Source organism: Nipponia nippon, unplaced genomic scaffold (assembly GCF_047370975.1).
Source record: "Nipponia nippon isolate SJK-2023a ecotype South Korea unplaced genomic scaffold, ASM4737097v1 scaffold_1, whole genome shotgun sequence".
Classification (NCBI taxonomy): domain Eukaryota; kingdom Metazoa; phylum Chordata; class Aves; order Pelecaniformes; family Threskiornithidae; genus Nipponia; species Nipponia nippon.
Genome location: NW_028262290.1, coordinates 92,660,305 through 92,675,203, shown reverse-complemented (window position 1 = coordinate 92,675,203; position 14,899 = coordinate 92,660,305). Strand labels below are relative to the sequence as shown.

The 14,899-nt window shown below is 38.1% G+C and overlaps 1 protein-coding gene across 3 annotated transcripts in view; it reads right to left on the bottom strand.

Annotated features, from left to right (window-relative positions):
* EXOC2 (exocyst complex component 2) overlaps positions 1-14,899 on the bottom strand; it is a 133,138-nt gene that overhangs the window by 9,788 nt on the left and 108,451 nt on the right. For 2 of the 3 annotated variants that reach the window (XM_087762252.1, XM_087762259.1), the window contains exon 24: positions 1,962-2,017. In XM_087762252.1, the coding sequence (XP_087618378.1) occupies positions 1,962-2,017 (56 nt within the window). Of the gene's footprint in view, positions 1-1,961; positions 2,018-10,429; positions 10,523-14,899 lie in introns of all 3 variants that reach the window. The other variant, XM_087762275.1, reaches the window with a different exon arrangement.

Here is a 14,899-nt window from a genome sequence, read left to right as displayed (position 1 = left end):
CGTGTGTAAAAGTAAATTAAGGGGGGGGGGGGCGGGAAGAATGCAAGATTCCCAGAGTTTTCAGTGATTTAAGTAATGAATTATGTATCAGGGATCTCATAAAGCTGACTGTTCCAAAAGGCAAGTCTGCACCATTGGCTAAGTACACTGACCACATATATGTCAGCTCTCAGCTGTTATCATCGCTAATTCAAACATGCAGCCTGTTTTAACTGTTTTGACCCACAAAAGGTCAGTAAATGACATACTTAGCCGTACAGTAAGAAAAAAACCAAACCAACCAGTAACAATTTGGGAAGGGGTCATCTTATTCAGCAGCAAATATTGCTGAGCAATTCAACACAAACATACCAGGAACACACCCAAAAATCTTCTACTGAGAAAGAGAATATTTGTGCCCACAACGAGCACTCTTGAAGTTACTATACAGAATCCAGGAAAAAAAATTCTCAGCAACGGTGAATCATCACAAATTTGCAATAAGCAGCTCTTTCTTTGATTTCAGTTAAATTTGAATTCAAAGGCAGAGAAACAATTTTCTTTCCACTTCAGTCCATCCTCGCTGTTCAGCTGATGGTTGATTTTTGCTGTTTCAAACTACAGAAACTTGCAGCTTTGCTAACTAAACTTAAATCTGACCCAGCTTACAGAATTTCTCCAGAAAACAGTGGAAATGGGAGTTTCATCTTGACACACATTTTCATATTTATGTAATATTTCACATCTAGAAATTTATGAGGCCACACTATTTGGGCCAAAATCAGTATCGGTCTCAATGAAGTCAGCAAGGCAGTGCACCTTGCTGCTGCAGCAATTTAACGAGTATGCATGTTTACAGGATTAGCTCAATAAGTCACAAATGCCTTTGAATTTTTTAAAGCAAAACCTCTCATTTTCATTTTTATTAATTTCCACTACACTGAAAAACAACATTAAAAATGAATGTCATGTTGGTATATATTTTTGGTGTTGCTTATTCCCTCATTCAGAAGCATTTGATAAAATCAGCAATGATTCTGTGAAAACTGCTGTAACTAAATACTGAAATTGAATCAAAAATATTGCAAGTGATATTTAAAGTTTCTGAAAATATTTTAATTTATATGAATCCTTGTAATTTAAGGAGCAATAAAATAAACAAAACTCTCAAGTGAATCTCATCAGATTTTAATTAGATGGAGAAGGTAGAGCAGCTATACTTGTGGTATTTTGAAAGGTAAGAGTGATATTAATAACAATGCTTATACCAGGAGCAATAGTAATCTTGATGATTAGAAGGAAGGAGTATGTAGAACAGAGGCTGTAATTTAAAGGACTATAGAAAATTGCTGCATATTATCACAAAAGGCCAAATAATTGCAGCTCTGCAAGCACATTATTTTAATAATAATATTTTAATTTTCATATGCACTCCCTATCATAAGCCTTTACCTACCTAAATATTTCAAACACAATTTGTGCTATACAGAGACTATAAAACTTTCTGGTTTTAGGTTTCCACTTTTTATCCTATGTACAAGAATGACATATATTGCCTTTTCACTCCGAGTCACATGTGTTGAACATCTCTTCCAAAGCAAAGCACAAGTTCATTTTCATATGTTGTGGAAAATAAAGTTAATCAGAGAAAGCAAGCATCCTCTCTCTCTCTCTGTCTCTTTAATCTGCATGAAAAGGGAAGAATTGATCTTCAGACTTTGGCTTTCCTCTTCATCAGACAGTGGAAATAAAAAGGTGTAATGGAGTGTTACTGAGGATAAACAGGAACTGTTCCTCTCCTCCTGCCCTTAAAAAAAGTTAGCAGTTGCATACTTGGTTGGCTAAACCTAACACAACGCATGAAGACACTTCAACAGAGCTACAATTTTCAGAGGTGATGAAATTTTCAGGATTTACCACACAAAGTACACTGAAATTATTCATATGAATGTAAGCATAAAACAATCTCAAGTTTTTCTCACCTCTGCATGCACAGCAATGATATTCACTAATGCTTCTTTCAAATAGTTTCTGACACCTGAAACAAAACAAACAGGATAATTACTTTCATTCTGTTGTCTCAATAAAGCCATAATGTTCTACTCTTCAATACCGTACTTTTTCTTTTCGTTCTTTTACTAGCACTTTTGCAATCAGAGGCAGAAAGAGAAAGTTCCATAGCCACACCACCAGTCTATTTCCTTTTTCAAATCAAATGGAGAAAGGCACATTTCCTTACAGCAAAAGGTTAAAGAAGCCAGCAGGTTCCTGTTTCAGTATTCTTCTTCTCTGGCAACCCAGCTTCACCAACTTTGAAATTTAATAAAACCCTAGTATTATTAAAAAATAAATTCTGGATGTCTTGCTAGAATACATGTACCGTGGCACAGAACATGCACTACAGCTTGATAATTTTTCTAAAGAAACAGAGAAGACAAGGGTTTTTGTTTGTACAACAGTCTTCAAGAAGATCTTACTACTTTATGAGCTTCTCTGACTGTAAATTACTATTATAGATAGAAATACCAAGGACTCTTGTTTCTCTGAAAGCGGTTCAGAAGATATTACTCATGGCAGTTTATAGGAGATGTCATGCCTTAGTAGAAATTTCCTCTTGGGGAGGGTAGAGAAGTCAAATAAGCATTTTATTTGCCAAGCATATGAAATGCTTGTCAATTTATACTAAAAAGGGAATTCTTAACAGAAGGGCATCCAGCAGGGTATGCTTTAGTTAGGACAGCCTCTTAGTCCCCTACGCTGCTGTAATTCTGGAGTAACTTTACAGACCTGGACTTCAGTTGTGTAAGATCTAAAATAGGCAAAAAATGCCCCATTTGCTTTTCCGGGCACTTCACTTTGCAGGCAAAGGCAAATTAGAAAGCATTTAACTCATTAAAGTAGGCATAAATGTTGGAAGTGCAACACAAAGTAATGAGAGAGGGTTACCGATCCACGTGACCTCAACTTCTGATTTCAATTGTTCTAGCATGAATCAGAGAAAGTGCAATGGCCCCATCGCTCCCTTTGGTATATTCAGTTGACAATAAAAGATCAGAATCATGGACAAAGACTGGTGAGACCACACAGCTCAGAGATCACAACGTGATTAAAGCTGCTGTTATAAAAATTAAAGTGAACCTTTAATCAGTTCATCTTACTTGCTCCACCTTTCCTCAGATAACACCGATGCAGCACCTTAATCCTGCTACGAAAAATAGCTTTAAAAGGAGTTAGCCGAGATCAACAAAATGAGTTATTCTATGGGAGAACAGAGTCAAGTCTCACAACTGCCATCTCAGTTGTGCTCTTTTTTTTTTTTTTTTTCACTGCTGGTCCCACAACTCGCTTCAAGATCTGAAAAAGAGACACTTGTCCTTTCTTACTCGGACAATTATAGACAAACATTTTATAAGAGCAGGACGAAAGGATGACAGGACCCCCCTCGCACGAGGTACAAACACTTTCATCACCTGCGCCTACACTGCTCAACATGATGCAGCTTGGAGTTTAGATTGGAGAGTGCTTCCTGGAGGGCATCACGGGTCTCCTGTTGGAAGCGAGGGTGCTTGGGGGAAAGCGGAGGGAGAGATGTTGAACAGTGACCCTGGTTCCAGTGTGCAAATCAGGATGTAGCTGAGCTCTGCACAAGACAGTCTGTTTCAAAAGTTCATAGCGAAGAGGTAAGCATCAAAGAAGATTTTACTGCTCTCACTAAAAGCAGTTTGGTTTCTGAACATAGAAAAGAATCAAGACCTTTTGAGAAGGAATGTACTATTGTCACTCTGCAAGAGATGCAAATAACTGGAAAAGGTGGAGAAAAAAACCAAGCCTTTCCCCACACATTCCAAAACATCTCTAATGCCTTTTCTCACTCGCTTTATTCTTTTCGTTGAAAAAAATCTCAGTCACTTTTTCCATTTAAACTAAACCAACAAGTCCAACAGCATAGTATACTAGGTTGCAAGCTTATAATTTCTCGTTATCTTAGTGATTTTTTGCAACAAGAAAGGAAGGGAGGGAGGAATAGGGCAATACCAGAAATTTTCTGAAACTGACTTTTTTTTCTCCTCCCCTGTAACCTGCAAAACAAAGTAAGAATGCTATGCGCCACTACTTGAACCACACCAAAAGATCACAGGTATATGTGGAAATGCAACACCCCCTTCCTTTTTCCTCTTCTACTGTTTTCCTTCTTCTACTTCACTCTGCCCCAGTTTAAATCTTCCGCAGGCTTCATATCACAGAGGACAAAATTTGTATCACGTCCCACAAGCAAATACAACTTGACCAGGCACCGAACAGTGGTATGCAAATCACACCAAGAGGTACAGGGCAAATTTGGGAGCAGGTTTGCAGTTAACCTCAGGGTGCAAAGTGTCGATTTTGGTCTGCAAACCCATGCGGTATTCAGCTTTTGGCTGCTTACCGGCCTCATCTTGTGACAGCAGGACCTTTCATGTGGAAACTGTGTGTTTTTACTTTTGCACAAGATTAAGACTTTGATAGTCTCCCTTCTCTGTGGATACCTGAGCGCTGCCAGAGCACGTTCATTAGTCAATCAAAATTTCACTCGTGAACTAAACAGCATTTCTTTGCCCCAACTGATCGTTCTCTAAGGAAGCATCTCACTCAAACCCTGGTGCAGCCGGGGAGCCATAATGAAAGTACAGAGATGGGGCTGCTATGTCAAACAGAGAGGGCAGGTGTGTGTCCTGCAGAGAGGAGGTCAGCTGGCTGAGCTGGGAAGAAGTGGTATCAAGGAGGCGAGTGAAAAGCTGGAATGTATGGAAACCGAAGTGGGTGTGTTGCGTAAGAGGCTGATGTGGTTCCGAGGAAGAATCCTCGTTTCCCACCCGTCCCACCTAAGCTCCTGAGGTAGCATGCCTCTTCTCGTGCATTCATGCAACTTGGCTCAGGATAGGAGCTGCTACTTCTGTCTGCTGCTGCTGAGAGCAACCAAATTAAACAACTTTTAACTGTGCTAGTAAAAGTTGCCTATCAACTATGTCTGTGGAAACCTTCCATAACATATTTCTTAAAGAGTCAATCACTGAGTTACCATAACCAGTTAATTTCTACAAGCATGAAATACTAAGATCAGCAACATTAGCACCAGGTGTTAAATACCACTGTCTGGTGGTGCACACCTAAGATATAAAATGGTCATTTATATCTTCTAACTGAAGAATTCAGAATGAATTGACTAAATGGAATTGAAATGGAACTTATGGTAAAAATGAAGTGACAGTAGCTTATTATCACATATTGCTAGCCCATCCCAGCTGTACGATAAAATTGTTAACTTAAACCTCAGTGAAAGGGCATAAACAGACGTATTTTATCTTGCATCCTTGTACCACGTACAAAGATAAATGGGTGAACTGAGAGCTTAAAGGAGACTATTTCTTGCAATCCCAGTAGCACTAATTAGGTGTTCCTGACCTTTCATAGCAGGTCCCGTCCTGCTGTGACTGGAGGATCAGCGGGTTTAGCACAAGCTCAAGTATTTCCTCAGTTTCTCAGACAGGTTTTGCAATTTAAGGGCGGATAATTCAGCACAAACTGTGCAAAGCTATGCAGTTTACAGACAGTCCGTGTATAGGAAACTTACAGTAGTTGCCGTAACTGCAGCATCTAATAGTTAAAAGACCTTGTTTTGGTAAGCTAAATAAACCAAAGATGGAAAGAAAATGCAATTGCACTCCAAAAACGCCAGTAAGTGGAACCAGACAGGGAGAGAAGGGAGAACTAGCTAAGCTGAAGAACAATACTGGCACAAGAAAGAAAGGTATAAATGAATTGACCATCAGTAAACTTAGGCTGGAAATTAAAGGTAACTGTGTAACAGGTTTGCTCTGACTATGCTATTAAATATGCGGCGTTGTGACAACCATTGCTGCTGGGGAGTCAGTTTCCTATCATGAATACAGCACAAGTAAAAAGGGTATTTCCCCCCAGCCCTTCTTTTTTTCTTATTTGTCAAGGACTTTCATTTTTGCATGTGGAGACAAAGCCAAACATATCTGAATGTCAGGACCTGCAGGCATAGTTAATAACTGTACTATATTTTGAAAAATTACAATTAAAAAATATCCAATTTCTGATTTATATCACTGCACTGTTTGTGACAGGCTTTGTTGAAGCAAAGTATTACTTTTCTGGAGTATGATTCACTGGAAATACAAGCAGTGGCATCCAACTGTGAATATGTTGTGAAATTCATTTCAAAATGAAAGAATTCTGTCTAGAATAGAATTTTTGTGCAGCTTTCTTTACGACTCTTCAGCAGCCCACGCAATTACAGTTTTTGGGACACCATGCTGCCAGGCCTATTATACAGCACTGAAAGCTAACGCACCATATAACTGTAGGTTGCAACTGTTAGGCTAATCAAGTGAAACATAACATTCTTAAGTCTAAAATACCTCTTATTTAGCATATTGAAGCACAAATACAATGCCTTTCCATAGCTTCTGACAGAAATGTGTTAAAGAAAGTCTCAACAAACCCTTGCAATTTCTCTCAGGAAAATGTTATTATTCTGTTACAGCATAAATGCATTCCACTCCCACTCTATTCTTAACACCGAAGACTCTGACTTGCTGGAATTCTAGCTGCAACTAACAAAGCCCTAATACTGCTCTTAAGAAAAATGGATGGGAAGGACATAAACATGAAGGACAGTTTCAGCCATCAACTGTCACAATGGCTGACAAAAACTTTAAAATAGCACCTTCCAATTTTGGGCACTCCACTGTACTTTTTACTGGTGAAGCATCTAGCAAGATTATCCATTAAATTTAACCTCCAGTTCACATCACCTATTAGTTTTATTTATTTATTTATTACAAATTAAATCTGTCAGAAAGTCTACATTTACAAGCAATTTTAACAGTACCATAAAGCTGTAGCAAGGATGACCGCGTGAACTATGGGAAAAGCAGAAGGGAAAAAGATTTGTGGTTCTGAGGAGTAACAGAAACTAAACTTCTAGCTTGCCAATGCAGGAGTCATGCAGGAGATCTTCAGATGGCGTAGTGCTACCAGTTGTCCCACATGTAGTTCTCAGAGCTACGTTTCCCCCAAGTACTTAGATGACAGCATTCTACTATGAAACCTCCAAAGTGACTGAATAAGCATGCAAAAGCTGGAACTGCAATACCATATGCGTAATCTTAAGACCCAAAGAGGCTACAAAAACTTGCACGCACAACTAGAGCAAAGTTGCACACACAGTAAATCTGAACTCATCAGGATGCTGCCTCTGTGCCAGAAGCCAGCACAGCTCTTCAAATATTCCCAGTCCTTCTACAGTAACTTGATAGAGAGAGAGGATATGAGCGGCAAACATTTTTACATCTTCCACAGACTCAAGAGTTCAAAGAAAGAACTGAAGTTCAGCTAGGACAACCGAAACGCACAGGAAACGTTAACCCAGGCAGCTCAGGTTTGACATACTTCAACTCTTGTGAGATCGGAACCTCATTTGAGATGGACAACTGGGAAGCTAACCTTGCCACTGCCTCTCGCTGAACAAGCCTTTCAGCTTGCCTGTTGTGCAAAAAGGAGGAGGGGAGGATAAAAGCACATAACTGCTTCGAAAAAGTAGGTGGTGTCAGCAGGTACCTCTGCTCATCAGCAGTAAACCACACCAGACATGAGGAAGGTCAAAAGAAAAAAAAGTTCTGAGGGAAAGTCAGAGTCAAATAAAAATCAGGCAGGAATATTAAAAGCTGCTGCTTTTCTGTGGAGGAGTTAGAAAAGCCATCCACAGGAAGTTTTACAGTTTGACAGCTGTCACTCAATTCTGGCCTTTTTTTTTTTTTTAAAAAAAAAAGCAAAGAAAGAGAAAGATTCACCAAAGAGGAATGAATGGTTCTCTGTATGTTGACCAAGCCACCAGTCCTGTTTCAGTCTTGAGTTGACCGGCTTATTAGAAACCCAAGCTCTGAGGGACTGAAACAGAAATGAGTCTTGGGTAGGCACAGAGCCACCAATTTAGGAAACAACAGAGAGCATTCTGGCCTCTGTAGGAGGCCAGTACTGGCATGGGCAAGCAACTGCTGCTGGTGCTAGCAATGTTTCTTAGCGCCTCTGAAAAGAGAGCACTAAATGTGTTGGCCTTGAGGCTTGAACATGACTTGGTAGAGCTTGAAAAATTGATGCCTGGGAGTTTGAAATTTCAAATTTTAAACCCATCCAGTTGTATGCAATATTTTTACAATTTATTGTTCTGTTTGGTGAATTATGCCACTAACAGTCAATCAGTCTGAAAACTTTTTTTTGCCTGATTACTTTTTAATAAAAGCTTTCCTCAAAAACAACAACAAACAGAATTTGGTGATCCTAAGTGATTAATATTTTTCATACCTAGCTGCACAGCACTGATACTCGACTGTTCCTGGATGTTTCATTTGCTTTTGCTGATAGAAAATTTAGGAATAACAACCCATAAAGGACGATAAACAGAAAAAAAATTATGGTTTCAACTGCTCTGTTCTAAGGAAGGCACCTGCTTTTTAAATTATTTGATACATATTCTTCACAATTACATTACACCCATTGCCAGATTTAGCTGAATTGATATTGGAAATGTTCGTCTCTAAGCTTCACATACACAGTGCCAAACTTCACAGCGTCACCCATAAAGTGTTTTGAACTGTATGTCAGTTAAGCTCCTGCAGCTCTTCTCTAAGTTTTTAATCTGCTATATGAAACTGCTGGAAAAAAAGTGCACACATCTACTGCAAGTCGTTAATCAGTGCTGTGTAGTGCACATTAAAAAAGAAACTAATGAATGGTATCCACAAAGCCATGTAACTTCTTTAAACAGTCTGATTTTAACTGTTAAATTTCCTCTAGGTTTTGGCTGCATCGCAGCTGAAGCAATAGCAATATTTAACAACTGCTTTAACTACAATTATTCTAGCATGATTTCCAGTGTGGTCAGGACATTTTTTCCTCCATGAAACTCATGTTACAAAAGCAGTACTATGGGCTAGCAGGATACCCTGTGGGATAGCAGACTACTACTTGTATTTCTGCAGCTCTTGGAAAGGCAGACTGTGCTATGCAGTACACTAAGTGAGCGCCGTCCTGCCCCGTGCAGCCTGCTTGGGGATTTCAAGGTTAGATGGATGCCTCCTGACAAGCCAAGTTGCCTGGCTACCCGACACATACCACAGAATTTCACTTTTCAATCTAACCTAACCCATAACTTCCGACTAAAATCAAGTAATCTCTTTTTGAAAACTAAAAATACAAACAGGTAAGACAGAATGGGTGGGAGGGGGAAGAGGCACTAAAAAGTGAAACACTGTCTGAGGTTGCGGCAGGTCAGCAGAGTAGTCAGCACTGTCTGCATGCAGAAGTTGCTAGAAGAATTTAAGAGAAAAAAATAAATCTGTGTAGACATGCCTCGGTACACAAATTTTAATTTAAGAGACCTACAGAATAGTTCTAGCCTTACCATACTTATGGATGACTGCCTGACACCTCCCAGAGCACGACGAAGCTCTATCTATCAACTATCTTATCCCGAGAAATGAACAAGAGGCAACACAGACTAAAAATGAAAATTAAAACGAACACCAAAATATTTTTATTTTTAGTATGCAGCATCCCAAATAAACATGATCTATAATATAACTTACATGTAAAAGACTCAGGCTACAAAACTATGAAGCATGTATAGCAAAAATTGTTTTACATTATGTTGGTATTGTGAAGCTATTTGGAATAAATTTATTTATTGACTTACTTCAGAGCACTTAACTCGAATTTGAAAAAAAAATTATACAAGCAATTTGGATTTAGAATTAAGTGCCCAGGATGACATGAAAGAAGAGGGTGGCATCTGCTTCCCATGAGGACCAAGAGCATGCCTGAGGCTACATGAAGTGCATTTGAATCAAGGTGCTGTCCACCAAAACTATTTCGAAATTTAACATTTATAATCAGGGAAAATTTAACGTGATTGACAGTTTAATTCAAACGTAGGTATTAACCAAAGTAATTAAAAATTCCATTATGAAGGAAAACTTTGTATGTTTCTAGAAAAACAAACCGTATTTGACTCATTAGAAAATGCCTTGAATTATTTAATGTTTCTGAAAAATAATTTTAAAAGCTAGCCACTATTTCCAATTACTACAGTGAAGGCAATAAATACCTCATTTAGAAAACAGCGTTTTAATTTCCAAGAAGCCTGTAGCTGTCAAGATAGTCTCCTAACTGTGGAATAGACAGAAACCTAGCTTGTTTGCAGACATGAGCCTTTCATGAACTGTAGCACTGGTACATGAGTATGTCATGCTATTTTACTGAAGTGTCCCCACCCACACAGTGATATCATCTAACCTGACACCCCGCAGATGTTTAAAAAAAACAATAAAAAAAAAAGTAGAGATGTGACTTGGAATTTCCCCATGGACATAACAAAGCAGCTCACCTCTACTCTTTACAACAGCACACAGGTTTCTCCCTTCAAAGACAGTTGATAGGAAATCAGCTTCAAATACCGGTACTACCAGTGGCCTGCTTTCTAAATTAAGGTAGCTAGACAAGCCTGTTTGTTTCTTCTTAATTACTAAAAATGTCTTTGCTATGATGCTTTGTTTTTTGCCCTGGATAAAAACATATTTAGAAACCTGTTTGTAGGATGCTATGAGCTGAACACTTATATCTAGCAGTAGCTCTAAAAATAGAGATAAACTCCACCAAGTCATAACCTTTACCACCACTTGAGCTGCTTTATTTATTTATTATATTCCCTCCTTGTTTGGACTCACAAATAATTTTCAAACTGATTTTAAAAAAGCTAATAATTAGCAGCTGTCCAAAACCAAATAATGAGCAGTGCAAAGAATGGCTTTCATTAGTTATTGCTTCTGTTTTGCCCAAAGAAAGAAATACAGACACCACCTCTTAGAGAATTAAATGGACATCATCATGTTCAGTAAATTCCTTACTTCACAGTAAGATTTATGCAGTCTGATTAAGAACACTATTTTTACTACCTCCAAACATGATTATACATATTTTAAAAGACATGTGCATAGTATATTAACAAATAAACACGGCCCCATGTAAAAGAAAGGGTAAAGCTGGATGAAAGTAATTACTTGAAACTAATCTAGAACTGAAGATACAATTACAGTGTTCACAGACTTTTATGAATTCACATGATACACCTGAACCGATGGAAATGTCATACAACTGCTCCAGTGTTATTAAAGCAGAAAAAAAAAACCACTTACAGACAGTGACTCCCGAACCTCATTTGAATTTAACCAAGAATGTAAAACTTTACTCTAGGCCACTTCCTGCTATTGCTGGAAACATTCCCTCCTTTAAACGGAGATGGATTTCAAGGTACTGTACTTAGTGTTGTTTTGAGAGTACATTCAGAAGAAAATGTTAGCGTGTAGGCAAACTGGAAACTCTCTGGAGAGATTACCCACTTGTTTAACCACATTTCCTGTTTTTTAACCCGTTTGTCCTAAGTCAGTCCTTAGACTACTGACAAAAATAGATACAAGTGTGCTATAAATAGCTCATTAGCAGGTCTTTCTTGGTAAAACTGAAAATGTTTTGATAAATCTATTGTTCTTACTAGCTCCACGCTAATTAAACTGTGAATCAGATTAATGTTTCCTTGAAATTCTTCTCTGCATAGCTCATGGTAATTATAAACATACAGTGCCTTAGGAATCAGAGAAAAAGTCATAAGAACTAATAGTGACCTAAAAAATAGCTATCGATAATTGAAATTTAATGAAGAAATTACTGGTAATCTATCTGGGAAAGAGCTTTTACAAAGTGCAGTTCTGAAGCAAGGGAGGAGAGAGCCTGATCGGTCAGAGCCAGAGCCTAGCTGAATATTTTGAGATCTGAAAGCCAGAGTGCTACATCTTTGAATTAGTTGCCTTGCTCTTATTTTCAGCCATGACACTATATTAATGTAACACAGTGAATGTCACTTGAAGGACCTGACACAAGTAGCCACAAAACTACTTTCCAAAAACATTAAACATGAAGGCTTTCAAGACTTATGTTACTTGCAGTTTTTGAACTATTTTAATTCAAGCAATAGAAATTATGTCATGATGTTCAAAGAACCTGAAAGTTTCTGTGTTTCAGCTGGCTTGAAGTAGCAAAAGCTCTAAAGACTGCCAATACTGTAATTAATACCTTTGTCTATGCATGAACTTCAGTCTACAAGAGATCATCAAAAGAGGATACTACTGGTTCTGTGCTCTTGTGCATAGCCCAAAATAAGATGTCTTTTAAAAAGAAGCTGCTGAGGCTGTTCTGAACTTTCTGCTACTCCATCAAACCTGCCAGAAGGATCTGAGGGACAACTGACGAAGTCTGCAATCCAAATACTTGCTACTTTCTGATCCTTAGCACACATGTTAAAATCCACTGCTTCTTGGGACAGAATATAATCTGCTTTATCATTAAGAAGGAGCAAAACCTGTAAAGGCCAAAGACTACAACAGGAAATGCAAAGCCCAATAGTGCTTCACTTGGGAAGAAGAGATGTTTGCTAGCATCTAATACTTCAAAGATGTGCAGGTAGCTGAAGGCCAATTTGGTATGTATGCATTTTATCAGGAGAGTTTTGTTAAGAAATGGATTTACTTTCATTTCTTCCATCAAACACAGTAACAGAAAACGTAAAGGGCCTTTTACCAACCCAGACCTGAAGGTCATGAGCAAAGGATGCTGCATACCATACTGGGAATTGAACCATAAAGACACTCAAATTACTTCAATTATTGCAGAATAAGCCCAATTTTAACCCATTTATCTGGTAACAAGAAATGTAAATGGCAAAAGGAAAAAAAAAATCAAAACCCTCTAAACCAAACAAAAAGCCTATGCACTAACATAAAAAAATACCCACTTTGGAGCTTATGGTCATCCATACTTCTTCATCTAAGCATACACAGGTTATCAGCTCACCCAAATCACCACTTGTAAACAAATGCATCAATGACCCTTTGCTGAGCCCAGTACTTGAAATATATGACCCACAGAAACTTGTCTTTTTGTTGTTGTCATTTAAGTCATGTAAGTATTAACAACATTGTCTGTTACAGCCATTAAACAGTGCTCTACATGCACAGTTGCCCCATCAACTTGTGGCTGTAGCCCATGAACACAAACTCGAGACAGAACAAGAATACAAACACTTCACAGCCAACAGTGTGCTGCCCTACAGATTTAGCAGCACTTAAAAAAAAATCTCACCTTTTGTATTTCAGTATTAACAGTGTTGGGGCTGTTGAGTCCTTTTTTTGATTGAATTTAAGTGGCTATATACGTTTGACTTAAGGGGAAACCCAACAGTATCAAATAATCAAAGTATCAGATATTTAAAGTATCTGGTTTGAGGTAGTTGAAAAAAATTGCACTATGAGAAAAGGCATTTCACCCAACTACAACATAATATATACACTAACCAAAATAAAACCACTGCTCTCCCTCAGTGGGAAAAATAGGTTCTGCAGAACGAAATTTATGTGCAAGATTCTTAGATATAACAAACCCTCCTTCTTGACTGGAAAATTAGTTCATCTAAGCATGCCTCAGTACTACCTGAACTTTTTCTACCAGCAATCCAGTAGCTGTAGGATGGCTTCCTAAGCAAATACGGTTTCATTCTCCCCAAGGAAAATTTCTTAAATTTTTAACAAATTCCCTCCTTCTGCCCCCCATCATTTTCAGCATATAATAGTCATAGCATTATCTATATAAGTTCTATTATCACTAAATTTCCACTAAGAACAATTTTAATGCTGAAGGATTTTCTTTTGATAAAGCAGAGAGCATTAATAACTAACATATAAGGTGCTGAAGAATCAACACGGCACACATCCCTGGTATGACTAGGTTCCCACTGATTTTAGCAGTTTGTAAGGCAGGATTGAGATCCTTCTGTGTATATCCAGGATCTTTGGCAGAGTGGGAACTTAATGGCTGTTTTCTGGCCGCAGAACATTCTTAAGTTTCCAATGTCTGTGAGCAAGAGAAACACTGAGGCAAGACAGAATATTGCACATAAGACGGGACAGATTCCTTAGTGTGCGTGTATATATATATGTGTGTGTATATTTGATATATATTAGACCTATTGTGAAAAAAGCCATCTGCATCAACAGTTTTCTCATTAAATAAAGTTAGAGCACGCTGACCAAGAAACTGCTCTGCTGCTTAAAAGCTCTTTTTGTTTTTTTTTTCAGATTTCAGAAAAATAGAGAAACTGTGAAACAGAGCAGCTGGTGGGTGGTAGATGTACTAGAGTATCACCATCTTGTAAAACTAGTACGTACATTCTTCTGAAGCCTGGTACTCATAACGTTTCCAGTACTGTACCCTGTTTGTCATTTACCTAAAGCATTTTCCAAATTCTTCCCAAGTGAACCACTTGTGAAGCGGTACAATTGGTTTCTTTTTTCCTAATTTTGACATAGACTTCCAAAAGCCTGAGTGTGATAACATCATATTTGGTGGTCCTTGCCAATCCCAGACACATCTCTTGTTTTACAGATGTGCAGGTTAATAATGTCCAGTCACACGTCTGGTTGTGTCAGTGGGAGTCGAAGTCAGCAACACAGACTAACCCCTTCACACTGCCTCCAGATATCCTGATACAGGAGGATTTATGTAATGGCAAGAAGCATAAATTTAAAAAGATTTGTTTCACAGATAAAAGAGGGTAGCTATATGCACCATAAAGATACAGAATGACCAATTCAATAGGAAAAGCAAGTCACTTCTTTAATTGTAAGGTATACTAAAAATCAACATCTCTATCAAAACTGAGAACAGTTGAATCCAAAAATCTCAAGCAATATTTCCTTTCATTAACACAAACCAAGCATAGTCTGCAAGAATATTCATTTATTTCTTT